Raw genomic sequence first — 19058 nt, 5'->3', positions numbered from 1 at the left:
AAAAAAAAGGCAAAATCTCCCTCCAAAAGAGCCCTAAAAAAATCTCAGACCCAGAGCACCTGCTATCTCAACAGATTTGATTAATAATCAAGACACTAAGGAGGAAAAAAGACAACCCAGACAGATACAAGGTTTCAATATTTTGCTTCAATTCTTCTTTTAATCCTTTAAAGGCAACTTTAGAGTTGAATTCCAATGTATTAAAAGTACATTTTAATTGCAATGTATTAAAAGTACTAGCTATAGTACTTTCTCAGTGATGTCATGGCCCAACTTTGCTAAATCCAGAATAGGATGTCAGAAAATACAATTAAAGGAATATCAAGCATTGTCAGGGATTTTAAAAACTCAAGTATGGCTGCATGTCTCAATCCCTGTGGCCCCTGCTTGTATAAGACTTATCAGTTGCGATACTGTGTTTCCATTAGACTCAGGCAGTCCCAGAGCCCTACAAGTAAAGCCCAGATATTTCTGGTTCATCCCCAGAGATTTTTACTCCCACATATAACAAAAACGGTTCAGGAAGTTGTAACTAGAAAATGTGGACATAAATCTCCAAATGTTTGCATGAATTAAAGCTTGCTCATTCTTATCCATACTTGGCATTCTGAAACAACAGCAGGATGGGCCCAGTGTGACTTTCTCCTGAGTGTTTTGAAGGATGGGGTTCATGAAGGTCACTGGGTGTGAGGCATGGTTTTGTCCAAAGCAAACAGACGGCCCAGTGCTGGGCTTCCTGTTTGGATCTGGGTGGGTCCAAAATGAGAGAGTTTCCCTGGGAACCCAACATATTAGCCAGCAGCTTGTGGGGTGGGAACGCTTTAGTCCCTTCATTCTCTTCTCGGTTAACAACCAAAATGATCTTTTTAAACCTTTTTAAGTCAGTTCACATGGGCATCTCTGGCCGAAAGCCTTTAATGCTTTCCTTTGTCGCTCAGAGTAAGAGCCAGAACTGGTCAAGGTGCTACAGAACCGCCCCCTTGATGAGCCCTGTCCCTGTTCCACAAGGACCTTCTTCCTCTTCCTCAAACACAGCCCCTCACACCTACCACAAGGATTTCTCACTCGCCTTTCCCTCTGCTCAGAATGATCCTTCTTCCCTCAGATACCAGCACAGCTCACCCCCTCACTTTCTTCATTAAATCCATCCGGACATCACCAGCTTTAAAGGCAGCAGGAGTCACCAGCAGTGGTATCCCTAGACTCCCCAACCAGGCTTGGTTCCAAATACCTTCTGGCTGCTTCTCAAAAGCAAATGCACCCTCACAAGACAGGCATATTTTCCATGATTGCATCTAGCTTTGGGGAAAAACTCCAAAATCAAAGTTTGAGAAATAGTTTGTAAAATATGACCATGAGTAAAATCAGATTATAACTACCCATGGAGAGTTTTCAGGTCAACATTTATTTTGTGATTGTTGTTTAGTTGTTTTGTTTTTGTTTAGTCTCTAGGTCCTGTCTGACTCTTTTACAACCCCCCATGGACTGTAACCTGTCAGGCTCATCTGTCCGCAGGATTTCCCAAGCAAGGATTCTAGAGTGGGTTGCCATTTCCTTCTCCAGGGGATCTTCCCAAACCAGGGGTCAAACCTGCATCTCCGGTGCTGGCAGGTGGATTCTTTACCACTGAGCCACCTGCGAAGCCCCAGCGTTTATTTGGATATATATAAATATCCAAATATCCAAATATCCAAACACCCACAGGCATGAAATTTCTGACGTGTCATTAAAATGTTAGTCAAATCATTTTGTTTTAGTTCTTTCACAGTATAGACTTTTCTGCTTCCCTTAGCAAGAAGGAATCTGCAATAATAGGTTTTTAACAAGAATAGTAGCAAGGTTGATGGATCTTGATAAAGTAGAGCTTTGCTAGCATCTATCAGTTAGTACTAAGCCCATGTGTGGAATGGGTGGGTTATGACTAGCCTCTTCCTGTGTCTTTTTCCCCTTTCCTTTTTATTATGGGAATAGCTGCAAAAGCTACGTTCATCTTTCCTTTCTCTTTCGTGCACTTACTTACACAGATGCTCATTTGCACTCACCCTCTCCCTTCCTTAAGGTATGTTCATAACATACATTTGTTGTGTGACTGTCTTTTTTATTTTTTCAAGAAATTGTACGCTGAAGATCTTTACCTGCCAGAAGAGGATTACCTTCATTGTTTTTAATAGCTACATGATGGTATTGTACAGTAAGGTTATATGATTATTTATTTTTATTATTGAAAATAATGCTTCAGTGAGCATCCTATGCATTTATTCAAGGATAATGCATAGAAATGACTTTCCAGGCCCAAGAAATAAATATTTTCACTTCCAAAATATTGGCAAATTGCCTTTAAAAAAGATTACATAGCATGTCTCTAGTAGTATGCAAGAGTGCTTGCTTTCTTGCCAGCACTTGATACATTGATATTATCAAAATATTTCTCATTTTTGCCAATTTGATAAGGGAGCTTTTTTTTTTTAATGTTCTTGTGTTTTTCTGCATTTCCCTGGTTAATAATGAGACTGAGCTTTTCATATGATTATTTCTCATGTATGCTTACTCTTCTTGTATTTCCTATTGATATCATTTGCTTGTAATTTTATTAAATTATTTTTCTTATTGATTGAGGGAAGCTCTTTCTGTATATCCTTTATCAATAATTTGCCTCTTAAATCTGTTTTAATTATTTTTTCAATTCTGTTTCCAGGCTTTTAACTTTCTGTGCTATATTTAACCACACGTATATTTTTAATTTTTAAATCACATGTATCAAACACCTCCTTAATGTTTTCTTTGTTGTTGGTTTTGCTATTTTTTGCTGTCCTTTCTCTTTGTGAAGGGGGAGTAGTTTAGGAAGGCTGTTTTCATCTTGTAAGAAAGATAAAAATTTTTCCTCTAGTTTCATTCAGTACTTTTATAATTTGGAGTAGTTATTCATTTAATCTACAAACTCATCTAGGATTTAATTCCATGTGCTCTGTGAAGTAGGACTATTTTTTTTATTGAAGTACAATTGTTTTACAGATTTGTGCCAAACCCTACTATATAGTAAAGTGACTCAGCTATATATATATATGTGTGTGTGTGTGTGTATGTATATATATACAATCTTTCTTTAATCTTCTTCTCCATTATGGTTTATCACAGAACATTGATAGTGGTTCCCTGTGCTATACATTAGGACCTTGCTGTTGATTCATCCTAAATGTAATAGTTTGTATCTACTAAGCCCAGTCTCTCTCCCGACCCCCACACCCCAACAACCACAAGCCTGTTCTCTATGTCTGTGAGTCTGCTTCTGTATTACAGATAGGTTCGTTTGTCCCATACTCTAGATTCCACATATGAGTGATATCATACGGTATTTGTCTTTCTCTTTCTGATTGGCTTCACTTGGTATGATCATCTCCGGCTGCAGCTGTGTTGCTGCAGATGGCATTGTTTTGTTCTTCCTTACGGTTGAGTAATATTTCATTGCGTGTACACGTATTCACACCTTTGTTCACTCATCTGTGGATGGACGTTTAGATGGTTTCCATGTTGCTGCTATAAAAGAGTGCATGTATCTTTTTGAATTGCAGTTTGTCTGGATATATTCCCAGGAGTGCGATTGCTGGATCATATGGTATTTCTATTTTTAGTTTTCTGAGGCATCTCCATACTGTTTTCCACAATGGCTGTACCAATTTATATTCCCACCAACAATGTAAGAGGATTCCCTTTTCTCTGCACCCTCGTCAGGATTTGTTATGTGTAGATCTTTTAATGATGGCTATGCATTGGAGAAGGAAATGGCAACCCACTCCAGTGTTCTTGCCTGGAAAATCCCAGGGATGGGGGAGCCTGGTGGGTTGCCGACTACAGGGCTGCACAGAGTCGGACATGACTGAAGTGACTTAGCAGCAGCAGCAGCATTCTGACTGGTGTGAGGTGGTACCTCATTGTAGTTTTGATTTGCATTTCCCTGATAACTAGCGATGTTGAGCATCTTTTCACATGCCTGTGGGCCATCTGTATTTCTCCTTTGGAGAAATGTCCACTAAGGGCTTCTGCCCGTTTTTCAATTTAGTTGTTTGTTTTGTTGTTGTTATTTAGTTGTGTGGGCTGTTTTTATCCTTTAGAGATTAAGCCTTTGTCTGTTACATCATTTGCAAATATTTTCTCCCATGTCATATAGCTTGCCTTTTCATTTAGCTATTGTTTTTTAATGGTTTCCTGTGCTGTGAAAAGCCTGTAAATTTAATTACATACCATTTGTTTATATTTTTATTGCTATTGCCTTGGGAGACTGACCTAAGAAAACACTGGTATGATTTACGCCAGAGAACATTTTGCCTAGGCTTGCTTCTAGGAATTTCAAGGTGTCATGTCTTATGTTAAGCCCTTTTGAGTGTAGTGTAAGAGCATGCGCTAACATCACTGTCCACCTTTCCCGTTACCTTTCCCAGAACACGCAGCTGTCCACCTTTCCGGGCACCATTTGCTGAAGAGAAGTTTTCCCATTTTATATTCTGCCTCCTTTGTTGAAGGTTAACTGACTGTAGATGGGTGGGTTTATTTTCCGGCTCTCTATTCTGTTTCATTGATATCTATGCACATTTGCATAGCAATACCACCCTGCTTTGCTTACTGCGGTTAGTTGTATCTGAAGCCTAGAAGAGTTATGAAGGGGACTACTTTTTCAAGGGATTTTTAAATTGTCTCAGTATCAGTAATTGAATAGTTCAATTACTTTTACCCACTGACATGAAATATCGGCCAACATGTTGATTTTTTAGGTGAATTTACAAGTTTTCAAGTAGTTTGTAAAGATTTTCTCTATATACACCTTAGAATTAGCTTTTCAGGTATTGAATTTTTAAGAAGGAACTGTTGCTGCTTTAATTGGTAATGTATTAAATCTATGTTTTGACTTTGGAAAATTTGACATCTTAATAATAATATAATATTTTTCTTTTTATTCTTTGCATTCAAAAAGGTGGTATGTCTCTCCTTTTATTTAGATATTATGTCCTCAAATAAAATTTTATTTATTTTTAATTTTTATGTATTTTTTATTTAATTTTTTTAGCTTTTCTTATTCTAAAGTCATCATTTTCTCTTATTATTGTTATTTGGGTACAATTTTTTGATTATGGTACTAATTAAATAGTACTTTTCCCCATCTTCGATTCTAATTAGTTATTGATGGCATACAGGAAAACTATTGCTATTTTCGTATTTTAAGTTCAAAAACTCTCACCTTAATGAATTCTCTTTTTAGTTGTCACAGCTTCTCAGATAGTTGTATTGGAATTTCATGTGTGTCATAGAAAACTGTATATTGTCTTTTGATCTATTGTAAAAAACTTGTTAATTATGCTATTTTTTGTTTGTTTGTTTTAATTTATTTATTTTAATTGGAGGCTAATTACTTTACAGTATTGTATTGGTTTTGCCATACATTGACATGAATCAGCCATGGGTATACATATGTTCCCCATCCTGAACCCCCTCCCCACCTCCCTCACCATCCCATCCCTCTGGGTCATCCCAGTGCACCAGCCCTGAGCACCCTGTCTCATGCATCAAACCTGGACTGGAGATCTATTTCACATATGATAATATACATGTTTCAGTGCTATTCTCTCAAGTCATCCCACCCTGGCCTTCTCCCACAGAGTCCAAAAGTCTGTTCTTTACATCTGTGTCTCTTTTGCTGTCTCGCATATGGGGTCATCATTACCATCTTTCTAAATTCCATATATATGCTTTAATATACTGTATTGGTGCTTTTCTTTCTGACTTCCTTAACTCTGTATAATCGGCTTCAGTTTCATCTACCTCATTAGAACTGATTCAACTGCATTCTTTTTAATAGCTGAGTAATAATAGCTGTATATGTACCACAGTTTTCTCATCCATTCGTCTGCTGATGGACATCTAGGTTGCTTTCATGTCCTGGCTATTATAAGCAGTGTTGCGATGAATATTGGGGTACACGTGTCTCTTTCAATTCTGGTTTCCCCAGTGTGTATGCCCAGCAGTGGGATTGCTGGGTCTTATGGCAGTTCTATTTCCAGTTTTTTAAGGAATCTACATACTGTTCTCTATAATGGCTATACTAGTTTGCATTCCCACCAACAGGGTAAGAGGGTTCCCTTTTCTCCACACCTTCTCCAGCATTTACTGTTTATAGACTTTTTATAGTTTATTTTTATATTTATATTAATATAATATAATTTTATTAATTAAATAAATTAAATAATATAAACATTTATAGTCTATTGTTTATAGACTTTTTAGAAAACCTTTTTGCCCTCACCACAATCGGTAGTTTCCCTAACAGGGAGTGAACCTGGGCCCTCAGGAATAAGAGCATGGAGTCCTAACCGCTGGAGCACCAGAGAATTCCCTGTTGTGGAGTCCTAGGTGCTGGAGCACCAGAGAATTTCCTGATTTTCTTTTTTAAATATCTACTTTTTTGTCATTTCACAGGGCTTTTAGATGTGTGGTAGAACACATCCAAGCACTGAATGTACCATCTTTTTTCAACCTCTCTCTAATTTCTTAATAAGAAAAATCAGATTTTGCCCTTCTTACTTTGTGTTTCTCGTACTTCAGTGAATTGTCTATAATAAAATTACCCTTCCCAACAAAAAAGGAAAACATAAACATATTTTATTATTTTTCTGAGCTCAACTGTGGTAAGAGAAACAACTCTTTCTCAAAAGGAAGTAATGCAATAACATGAAATATTAGGTGAAAAGAGAAGTGTTACTGTCAGCACAAGTAAAAACTGTGTTTGATAGTGACTTTTCCCTCTCTCTACAAATCCATAGTTCTATTTACTAATGAATGAGAAGGTAGTTAAACCCGAAATGAAGAAACATACTTCCAAATTTGGTAGTATTTTTTGCAATAGACCATGGATATGTTCACTTAGCCCTGCAGTGTGGTTTGTTGAAAAGAGTATTCATTGGTACAAATCTCAATCTGTCCACTCAGATTTTCTGACTTTCTGTTAAATTGTCTATAAAAATAGGATAGATAAATCTATAACACTTGGAAAATGATAAAGTACCTTACAGGGTTACTGGTAGAAAAAGAAAGAAAGTCATATTGCAGAAGAAACAAGGTCATTTTGTGGCTGTATTATTATTATTAGGGTTTCTCCACCCTCCTATAAGGCTTCCCTGGTGACTCAGCGATAAGGAATCTGACTGCCAATGCAGGAAATGTGGGTTCTTTCCCTGGGTCAGGAAGATCCCCTGGAAAAGGAAATGGCAACCCACTTCAGTTTCTGTGCTAGGAAATCCCATGGACAGAGGACCTGATGGGCCACAGTCATTGGGATCACAAAGAGTTGGTCGCAAGTTAGCAATTAAACAGCAACAATGACCCTCCTATACCCTACTCCAGGAAATGATTGTGTTCTTGTGGCCGAGGGTTCACTCTCACATCCACCTTTTGTGTCAGGAAGAAAAATATAGTTAGTAGACCATGTGACTCAGAGGATGAGATGGCTGGATGGCATCACCAACTTGATGGACATGAGTTTGAGTGAACTCCAGGAGTTGGTGATGGACAGGGAGGCCTGGCGTGCTGCGATTCATGGGGTCACAAAGAGTCGGACATGACTGAATGACTGAACTGACCTGCACTGAGACCATGTGATGAGCTAAATATGCAGATGGATAAAGATACATCCTATTGCAGCACTTCAGCTTTTGCAACAGCTAGTCCAGATTCATATTTTGATATAGTGACAATGCTGTGGGAGGCTTACCTGAGACTAGAGGACAATGACCTTTGGAAGGCATTCACTGCTCGTAAAGAAACCTCATAGTGCTCAAAGGAATGAGGTGAGGTGAGAAAACACCTGCACAGAGGCAGGAACCTTCATGGCTGCAGAGGAATAGGAGCTCTGTAACTAGAAGGCAGAACTTCTTCGCTGGACCAACCAGATCTAGTTTTTTTTTTTTTTTAAATTTTTATTTCATATCAAAGTATAGCTGATTAACAATGTTGTGCTAGTTTTGGACGTACAGAAAAGTGATTTGGTTATACATATGGCTAATGTTTTTCAAATTCTTTCCACATTTAGGTTTTTACAGAGTATTGAGCAGAGTTCCCTGTGCTATACAGTAGATCCCTGTTGGGGATCTATTTTTAATCTAGCAGTGTATACCTGTCAATCCCAAACTCCCTAACAATCCCTCCCCTATACCCTACCTCCACCCCCAGCAACCATAAGTTTGTCCTCTATGTCTGTGAGTCCATTTCTGTTTTGTAAATATGTTTATTTGTATCTTTTTTAACGATTGAACATATAAACAATATCATATGTCATTCGTCTTTCTCTGTCTAACTTACTTCACTCAGTATGATAATCTCCAGCTCCATCTTTGTGGTGGCAAATGGCATTATTCTTACATTCTAAGCTTTCCAACCTCATTTTCCCCTCTCAGGAACAGGTAGATGACTGAGCCTGTGATTCAGATTTAAGTTAGCATTTATACCACCCACAAAACATAGCTCTACTTGGTTAAAAATTGCCCTACCTCTTCAACAGAGAAGTTTCAAGTGGCTAATTTATAGAAATTTCTATTGCATGTGGAGATTATTCCGTAGCAGAAAGTCCTCTCTCACCCCACAAAATTGGTTAGAATCCCCATGTCTTGCTTTCAGAGCTTTTATCTCAATAAAGAGCTAGCTTCCCATTTCTTCAGAGGTAGAAACTCTGGACCTCTGAGCCAGGAGCCAGAAGTTTGGGCAGGGCAGAGCATGTTCTCACCTCCCCTCGGGGTGTCTAGAGACACATCTTCATGAGACCTCAGTGACAGAAGCTGCAGACTTTTTCTTAACTCCTCCATGGCATGGCGATTTGTTGGCCTTCATATACCATATTATAGGTCACTTTTTGAAATTTTTATTTTATATTGAAGTATAGTTGATTAACAATGTGTTAGGTTCAGATGTACAGCAAAGTGATTAAGTTATATATACACATGTATCTGTTCTTTTTCAAATTCCTTTCCCATTTAGGTTATTAGAGAATATAGAGCAGAGTTCCCTGTGCTGTACAGTAAATTCTTGTTGGTGATCTCTTTTAAATGTAGCAGTGTGATGTCCGAAGTGACTGCTGGTAGACCAGATGGAGCGGAGGTTGACCAAAGTCCAAAGTACTCAACTAATTGGGCCTAGTTTTCCTCACAGGTCAAATGCGTATTTGAACTCCATGATTTCCGTTGTTCTTTCTGCCCTGGTATCTTGAGCATCTTGAGCATCTTGTGGTTCCATGTCTGAAATCAATTTTATTTTAATTTTGTAGGCATACTATTTTGGTTCTTTTCTTTCTAAAATCAGCTGTTTTCTTAAACCAAAGTTTAACTTCTCCTCTAAACTAACTGCTAACTCTATTTTGTGTCAGATTGCTCATAAAACCTAGAACTATCATTCCATTCAGAGTCCAGACATATTACTGACAGATCTACTTCTTTCTTTTCTTTCTTTTTGTAAGATAAGTTTAGATGACTTCATTTCAGATAAGAAATTAAAAATTAGAAATAGAAGGACACAAGCAATGTTTGGGAATATAGAGTAACTGACAGATCAGTTTAAAAAAAAAGAGGTCTGAGAAAAATGTATGAAATCAAAACAGAAATAGTTTGAAAAAGATTTTCCTAGAATTACATAATCAAATTTTCTCTCAAATATATGTCCATTTCCATGTTAAATGTAAAAGGGTACAATTATCATAATCTATAGATTTAAATAATAGTAAAATCTATTTAAGGGCATTTCACTATTTGAGAGAAAATATATTTGATATGAGAATTTCAACTTACAAATGTCATCAGTAGAGTTGCCCAACCATCCTTCAAATTCACATGCACTAGTCCCCAGGACTTTTTCTTATAGACGATCACAGTTATCCCCAGATATGATGCCATTGTCACTAAAAACCAAAAAGTGAAATAACAGAAAAAAACTGTGTCATGGATCCAGCCAGCAGCCATCAAAAGATGCAGATTCTATCTTTTTCCATCCGATTGGACCCTCTCAGAAGATGAGAGGGCCAGATTGGTAGCATAAGAAGTCCTTCTGCAAAGCCTTTCCCCATCATCTTCCTTGTGCCTTTAGGATATAAGTTCCATTTCATAAGAGGAAGAAAGAAGTTAAAGAAAATGAGAGGGGGAGTAGGGAAGCTCACCACTCCCAATCTTCAGTGGCTCCTTACTGCCCCCAGGGTAATGTCTGAGTTTCTCATGAGCACATGTAAGGCTCCCATGTCCTGCACCCAGCAGATTCGGCAGCCTCACCCACACTGCAGTGAATGGTAGGGAACTCAGGCGACAGAGCCAGACCAGCAGAACCTTGGCTTTGACTCCAAGTGAAGTGGGAGCCATTATAAGCTTGAAGCAAAGAATGACAGGATCCATCATGTTTTATTCTTGCTCATTCTTCTCAAATATACCCTACATTTCCAGCAAAGAGACCAATTTACGCTGAGTGCCCTCTCTAAGCATACCTACCCATCGTAATCTCATCACACTGTCAGTGACCATCTCCAAAGCCTCTCCTGCATAAAGCCATCTTGATTCCTCTGGCAAAACATGATTCCGCCTCTGGATAAAATCTTACAAACACCCAAACTATTTGAGTTTGCCCGAGGTTTGCATTTTCTACCTTGTTCTAGCTTAGGAGTTAGATGACAAAGTCAAATATGTCTTGCTCTGAGCCTCACCTGGATTGCAGGTCCCTCGGGCATGGATGACATTTGATACAGCGAAACAGTGCTGTTGCTTCAACTTTGAGAGAAGCCAAATGCCTCCAGAAGCTCTCCAACTCAGTGTCTATGCCCTTGGTCACCTGCCAGCATTATGCCAATAGATCCAACAATTCAAGTTCATCCACATTTCTAAACACGTTATGAGTGGGACTATTCATGGTCAAAAAAGTTAAGACCAAATAATCATCCAACTAGTTCTTTCCAACTAAACTGCTTTAGACATAAACACCTCTTGGTACATTTTCAATAAAATTCACTGGGATTCATTGTCTCCAGCATTCTTTTGGAGATTTGTGTTGTGCTATCATTTTTGATACCTTTATTTGCCACAGGTTTTCCTTCTCCCACTAAAACGGAAGCTCCTTGGAGGTGAAGAACTCACAGAGTTATTTGTGGACCCGGCCCATCCCCTTACCCAAAACCCTTGCTCAGAATATTTGCAGATGGAATATTTTCATGGCTCCTCCACATCTTTCAGTGTTTATTTGTAAATGAACTATAAAAAGGGAGAGACCAAAGTAAACTTCTGCCTCTCTTATAACAGGATTTTGTGCCACTGTATCAAAACTTTGAGAATTTTTATATACGGAACATTTATATGAGAATCAGAGACAACTGGAACCGGCCCATCTGCAGTGCCCCGGGAGCTGTGTTCGATGTGATGGAAAGGGTGACAGATGACTACAACTGGACATTTAGGTGAGGCAGCCATCTGGATGGGCTTGAAAGAAAATGCTTTCAAGGAAATTCTAGCATGGGTGCCAGATTACAGATCTGAAAGAAAAACAGCAATGAAACAGCTGGTCTTCCATCATTCAGCCCTTTGCAAGCCCTCATGGTGCCAGTGGGGAAGTCACAGTAATTAAGTTGCCAAGGGCAGCTTATTTGTATTGCAATTAAGAGAAATCTGTGGCAGAAGGTGCAGGATACACAGAACCAGCCAGGAAGAGTCTTTTTCAGCTTTATTGACAAATTGTACCCTTCTAGTTCCAGCTGAAGGAGCCCATGATGACCATGGCTGTTTCTCTTTTGAAAGTCCTTGCTGCAATTTAAACCAAGGTGTCATGAAAGCAAGCACCCAAGAAAAATCAGAGCTGAGTAATACTCTATGGCCCAGCTACCTTTTCCCAATGCTCTGCCCAGATTCATGATGGAGTTACTCTCCTCCAAGGGCAAATCATTTTGTGGTGACAACAAGGCTGATCAAAAGGAAAATAGAAAAGATGTGATTTAGGCCAAGCCTAAGATCTCTTTCTGGTAGTATTTTATGGTACCCTAGGATGATATTGAATGAAAAAGTCCTTTGTGTTCACCTGACCTCTCTGCAGGTTTACTGGAAGAATCATCAAAGATGTCATCAATATGGGGTCCTATAACTTCCTTGGCTTGGCAGCCAAGTACGATGAATCCATGAGAACAGTAAAGGAGGTTATAGAGACATATGGCCTAGGCGTGGGCAGCACCAGACAGGAAATGGGTATGTACGTTCACTATTTTGAAATTTTTTTCAGTTAGACCTGATTCCTGTGGCTACTTCTCAAATCTAGATCATATCTAGATTGTGTGCCACAAAAAGCTATTTTAAAATACAAAAAGAAAAAGGTATATTATGGCCTCTTTGAAAATTTCAAACATTATGCTCATACTAGGCAGTTTATTAAGATTTTAATTCTCCAGAACAAATAAAAATGATTCTCTCCTCACCATGTGATCTGAAAAAAGCAGCTATCATACCTCTTCTATCTGGCCCTTTTCTGAGTCATTTTCTCCACTTTTATTAAGCAGCTTTGCTATTTTTCAATCACAGGCTTCCCTGTCCTTCACTATCTCCCAGAGTTTGCTCAAACTCATGTCCATTGAGTCAATGATGCCAGCTTTATTAAACAGGTTTATTGAGGTTTAATTATGCCTTGAGATATAATAGGAAATAGCAAGCCTTGCTAACACTCTTGCCTGGAAAATGCCACGGACACAGGAGCCTGGTAGGCTACAGTTCATGGGATCGCAAAGAATTGTACACAACTGAGCAACTTCATTTCTCATTGAGGTATGATTACTATTAAAAGGAAAACATTGTACTTATTTAATATGTATAATTTAATGAGTTTGGACATATGCATATTCCTGTGAAACTGTCACCACAATCAAGGTAATAAATATATCTATTACCTAAGAAAGTGTCATATCACCCTCCTTTTTGTGGTAGGAACACTTAGCATGAGATTAACTCTTTTTTTTTCTATTTTTCCCCTAAATAAAATTTTATTTTTACTTATTGAAGTATAGTTGACTTATAACATTATGTTAGTTTCAGGTGTACACCTAGCAATTTTATATTTTGAGGTCTACTCTTTTAACAAGTGTTTCTAGAGCACAGTACAGGATTGTTCTAGGCATTGTGTGGTAGGGAAGATTTCTAGAACTTACTCATCCTGCATCTCAGAAGTGTCATACCCATTAAACAACAACTTCTCATTTGGATTTAGTTCTTTCTCCTACTTTTTTTGGTGATACCCACCACTTTTGTACTTGACTATTGCCTATTTCTGCTCCTCCTGTGAAGGGAGGAATGGGTCTCCTTGACTGTTGTGTTGAATGAATGGATGGATGAATGATGAATGAATGGGAAAGGTAGAGCCAACAATCTTTTTATTTCTTTTTTAGCTGAAACAATTTTCTCTTAAAAGAGTAAAATCTGAGAAGGAAACTTCTGCTCCCCACACTTCTGGGAGAATGAGGGAGCAGCTTGTTCCTGTAGCTTGGCTTCACTGTTCCTGGCCCAGTGTCTTCTCCTATATGATCTCATTTATGCCTCTCCAAAACCTGTGCTGTAGAGGCAGTACAAGTGGTGTTATTCGCATCTTCCAGAGGAGGAAACTGAGGACCACATAACTCAGTGATGTGCCCACAGTGGCAGCTGAGGTAACTCCTAGTCTCACTCAGCTTTTCTACTAAACAGTTTTCCATCTGGGATAATAAACACAGGGCTCACCAGATCAGCCTCAGGCCTAAGAATCAGATGCAAATCTACCAAAAGTGGATTCACCATTCATGAAACATGCCACTCCTAGAGAACCAGTTGGCAGAAGGGCTTTAAAAGCCAGCAATTAAAAAGACCGGTGCAATAAATCAATATCACAGTAATCCAAGTCTATGCCCCAACCAGTAATGCTGAAGAAGCTGAAGTTGAACGGTTCTATGATGACCTATAAGACCTTCTAGAACTAATAGCAAAAAAAAAGATGTCCTTTTCATCATAGAGGACTGGAATGCAAAAGTAGGACGTCAAGAGATACCTGGAGTAACAGGCAAATTTGGCATTGGAGTACAAAACAAAGCAGGGCAAAGGCTAATAGAGTTTTCCCAAGAGAATGCACTGGTCATAGAAAACACCCTGTTCCAACAACACAAGAGAAGACTCTACACATGGACATCAACAGATGGTCAATACCAAAATCAGATTGATTATATTCTTCGAAGCCAAAGATGGAGAAGCTCTACACAGTTAGCAAAAACAACACCAGGAGCTAACTGTGGCTCAGATCATAAACTCCTTATTGCCAAATTCAGACTCAAATTGAAGAAAGTAGGGAAAACCACTAGACCATTCAGGTATGATCTAAATCAAATTCCTTATGATTATACAGTGGAAGTGAGAAACAAATTTAAGGGGCTATATCTGATAGAGTGCCTGATGAACTATGGACGGAGGTTCATGACATTATACAGGAGACAGGGATCAAGACCATCCCCAAGAAAAAGAAATGCAAAAAGGCAAAATGGCTATCTGAGGAGGGCTTACAAATACCTGAGAAAAGAAAAGATGGGAAAAGGCAAAGGAGAAAGGGAAAGATATACCCATTTGAATGCAGAGTTCCAAAGAATAGCAAGGAGAGATAAGAAAGCCTTCCTCAGCAATCAGTGCAAAGAAATAGAGGAAAACAATAAAATGGGAAAGACTAGAGATATCTTCAAGAAAATTAGAGATACTAAGGGAACATTTCAGGCAAAGATGGGCTCAATAAAGGACAGAAATGGTATGTTCCTAACAGAAGCAGAAGATATTAAGAAGAGGTGGCAAGAATACACAGAAGAACTATACAAAAAAGATCTTCACAACCCAGACAACCACAAATGGTGTGATCACTCACCTAGAGCCAGACATCCTGGAATGCAAAGTCAAGTGGGCCTTAGGAAGCATCACTATGAACAAAGCTAGTGGAGGTGATGGAATTCCAATTGAGCTATTTTAAATCCTAAAAGATGATTCTGTGAAAGTGCTGCACTCACTATGCCAGCAAATTTGGAAAACTTAGCAGTGGCCACAGGACTGGAAAAGGTCTGTTTTCACTACAATCCCAAAGAAAGGCACTGCCAAAGAATGTTCAGATTATTGCACAATTGCACTCATCTCACAGGCTAGCAAAGTAATGCTCATAATTCTCCAAGCTAGGCTTCAACAGTAAGTGTACCATGAATTTCCAGATGTTCAAGCTGAATTTAGAAAAGGCAGAGGAACCAGAGATCAAATTGCCAATGTCCATTGGATCATCGAAAAAGGAAGAGAGTTCCAGAAAAACATCTGCTTCTGCTTTATTGACTACACCAAAGTCTTTGTGTGGATCACAATAAACTGTGGAAAATTCTTAGAGATGGGGATAGCAGACCACCTGACCTGCCTCCTGAGAAATCTGTATGCAGGTTAAGAAGCAACAGTTAGAACGGAACATGGAATAACAGACTGGTTCCAAATAGGAAAAGGAGTACGTCAAGGCTGTATATTGGCACCCTGCTTATTTAACTTATATGCAGAGTGCATCATGCGTAATGCCAGACTGGATGAAGCACAAGATGGAATCAAGATTGCCGGGGAAAATATCAATAACCTCAGAGACGCAGATGACACCACCCTTATGGCAGAAAGCAAAGAACTAAAGAGCTTCTTGATGAAAGTGAAAGAGGAAAGTGAAAAAGTTGGCTTAAAACTCAACATTCAGAAAACTAAGATTATGGCATCTGGTTCCATAAAGTCATGGCAAATAAATGGAGAAACAGTGGAAACAGTGAGAGACTTTATTTTCTTTGACTCCAAAATCACTGAAGATGTTGACTGCAGCCATGAAATTAAAAGATGCTTGCTCCTTGGAAGAAAAGCTATGACCAACCTAGACAGTATATTAAAAAACAGAGACATTACTTTGCTAACAAAGGTCCATCTAGTCAAAGCTTTGGTTATGTATGGATGTGATAGTTGGACTATAAAGAAAACTGAGCACCGAAGAACTGATGCTTTTGAACTGTGGTGTTGGAGAAGACTCTTGAGAGTCCCTTGGACTGCAAGGAGATCCAACCAGTCCATCCTAAAGGAAATCAGTCCTGAATATTCGTTAGAAGGACTGATGCTGAAGCTGAAACTTCAATACTTTGACCACCTGATGTGAAGAACTGACTCATTGGAAAAGACTCTGATGCTGGGAAAGATTGAAGGTGAGAGGATAAGATGATGACAGAGGATGAGATGGTTGGATGGCATCACCAACTCGATGGACATGAGTTTGAGAAAGCTCCAGGAGTTGGTGATGGACAGGGAGGCCTGGTGTGCTGCAGTCTGTGGGATCACAAAAAGTCAGACACAACTGAGTGACTGAACTGAACTGTGCAATAAATTGCCATTCAAATTGAACACATTTTTATCCACATACTCAGTACTTAACTAGAACTCCAGAGTCTATAAGTGGTTTTCCAGATTTCTTGGGAAAGACATGGTATCTTTTTTTTTTTTTTTAATATTTATTTACTTGGCTACATCAGGTCTTAGCTGCAGCATGCAGGATCTTCGTCATGTTGCATGGGATCTTTTGTTGTGACATACAGACCCTTGTTGTGGTGTGCGGGCTCAGTAGTTGAGGGTCATGGGCTGAGTTGTTCCGTGGTATGTGGGATCTTAGTTCCCCAACCAGGGATCAAACCAATAACCCTTGAACTGCAAGATAGATTTTTAACCATCGGACCACCAGGGAAGTCCCAACACTGTATCTTTATTTTGAGGCATGATGGCTGGAGAAATAAGCAGGGAGAGGAAGAAAAGTTCTCCTCCTTCAGAAGAGCTGAGTCTCCCACAAGCCTGGAAGGACACCTTGTCAAAAGAGACACGGAGTCAGAGACAGTCACAGCCACCAGAACCTTAAGGAGACAGCCTGGCACAGGCTTCCAGTGAAGACAGATCCAGAATAAGGGTCCCTGATTCTGCAGATTCAACAAACCCAGAGAAACCAGACAGAGATGAGGAACCGTGTCTGCACTGCCTACAGCCGACATGCTTTCCCCACCTGCTCATCCTTCTGAATTGCTGAGCTTTTAATGTTCACTTGCTTCCTCGAGCTCTCCAGCTCAAGCTCTCAGAAGAAAATTTTAACAACTTCCAAGTAAACAGAGAGAGAGCAAAACAAAAGCCACCCGCAGTAATTTTAGCAAATAGAAGAACTGAAAACAAGAATGTAAGCAGTCAAAAACTATATGACTAAACAGGGTACATTTGAAATTGTTTTGCAAGATTAATAGTAACCTGAACATAGCAGGTAGGAATTGGTAATATAGTTTTGAATGCCATTTATTTTAAGAAATACAAGTTACTTTTGAAAATGTCTACTACATAGAAAATGTTAGCAGGGCCGATAGAGTAACAATACTTTGGAAATATAGAGACTTAATTTTTACTAACTGAAATAGCTTCTTGAGGAACTCGAAATAAAAGTTTAGGGACATTTAGATTGAAGACAAAAAGAGAAGAGGACGGTAGAGGATGAGATGGTTAGACAGCATCACCAACTCAATGAACATGAACTTGAGCAAACTCTGGGAGATAGTGAAGGACGGGGAAGCCTGGCGTGCCACAGTCCATGGGGTCGCAAAGAGTCGGACACAACTTAGTGATTGAACAACAGCAATCACTTAAAATACTTCCTAGAACTTTTAAAAACAGTTTCCAACATTCAAAGGGGGAAAGAACACAGAAATCATATTACAAAATAGAAAAATTCAACAAAAAAGAAATCAAGAAGAAATGTTTAAAATGTAGTAAAAGGATAAAACATCATAAATATTATGTTGACCAAAAATATACATTTAGAACACATTTGCTTACTGAAAGCAAAAGACTGAGCCAAAAACTAAATTCAATTATGGGCTGTAATCAAAATACAACTAAATGAAAGTTATTCTAAAAGGTAAAAAAATGGGAAGATGGGTCCCAACCAGACACCTGATTCCACCTCCCTGATACAAACAACACTAAAAAAACACCCTCCGTGCCCAGGAGAGAGGTTGGGACAGTGGAAGGAGCACTAAAAAGTGCCCAAGAGTAGGGTGTTTGCCAAATCTGCACCTAAAATTTTAAAACCAGGCCCAAAATAGAGCTGGAAATGACACATTTCCAGACAGATACGTACAGAATTGCAAGTGATATTTTAAGATGTGAAGTGCTGTGCTGCTGCTTATTTTTCTGAACAACTAAAAGAGAGCAGAACTTGGAGCTCAGGGAGGTTTGGACCCTCTCGTGGTGGATTTAACATTTCACAGGCTGAGGGGAGTGGATGACTGTGATGTTTAAAATGTCCTAAACATGAGACAGGGTGAAATGGCAACTTTGAATCGTCATTCAAGCGTTTAAAATCTCTGACCCGTTTTCAATTCGTATCTTCTATGACAGTGCTGGTTTTTGTTAGAATGCTCCCTGAGCTGGGCTGTCTCCTTGCAACTGTGTGCCTTATGCAATGTTTTTGGTCACTACAGACTAGCCTTTTTTTTCAATAATATTTTTAATCTGTTGTGAAAGATTAGACATTTTTGACTTTAGGTGTGTGACATTACGCTCTGAATTAGGGATGTCTGGAATGAACAGTCTATTAAGTGTTGAGACTGATACTCTTTTTAAAGTGGCTTGCCTTCAAATTTTTAGCTGGAAAGTCTATAGATTAACTGTCTTTGCTGAAAAGTAGCTGGAGTAACTACTGAAATTTATTTAGAAATGGATTCAAACACTACACAGTTATTTAGATTTTTAGCACTAGGATTGAGAATTGTGTAAAAACTGTTCATAATGTCTGAGTAGTAGCATCAAACAATCAGTAATATCTTCAGGAAGTCCTTGGAGGCCTAGTGGTTAGGATTCGATGCCTTCATAGATGGGCCCAGGTTCGATAACTGGTCAGGGAAATAAGATCCTACAAGCTTCACAGCATGGCCTAAAAAAATAAATAAATAAAAATGAAATGGAAAAAACCCATCAGTATTATCT

The 19058-nt window shown here is 38.8% G+C and overlaps 1 protein-coding gene across 1 annotated transcript in view; it reads left to right on the top strand.

The window, feature by feature from the left end:
* Positions 1 to 19058, top strand: part of SPTLC3 (serine palmitoyltransferase, long chain base subunit 3) — a 153120-nt gene that overhangs the window by 42201 nt on the left and 91861 nt on the right. Inside the window, exons 3-4 of the mRNA XM_010844153.1 lie at positions 11307 to 11461; positions 12091 to 12239. Of these exons, the coding sequence (XP_010842455.1) occupies positions 11307 to 11461; positions 12091 to 12239 (304 nt within the window). The remainder of the gene's footprint in view (positions 1 to 11306; positions 11462 to 12090; positions 12240 to 19058) is intronic.

Source organism: Bison bison, unplaced genomic scaffold (assembly GCF_000754665.1).
Source record: "Bison bison bison isolate TAMUID 2011002044 unplaced genomic scaffold, Bison_UMD1.0 scf7180017864196, whole genome shotgun sequence".
Lineage (NCBI taxonomy): Eukaryota > Metazoa > Chordata > Mammalia > Artiodactyla > Bovidae > Bison > Bison bison.
Note: the sequence above shows the minus strand (reverse complement) of the source record. Positions and strands in the feature narration are given on the sequence as shown.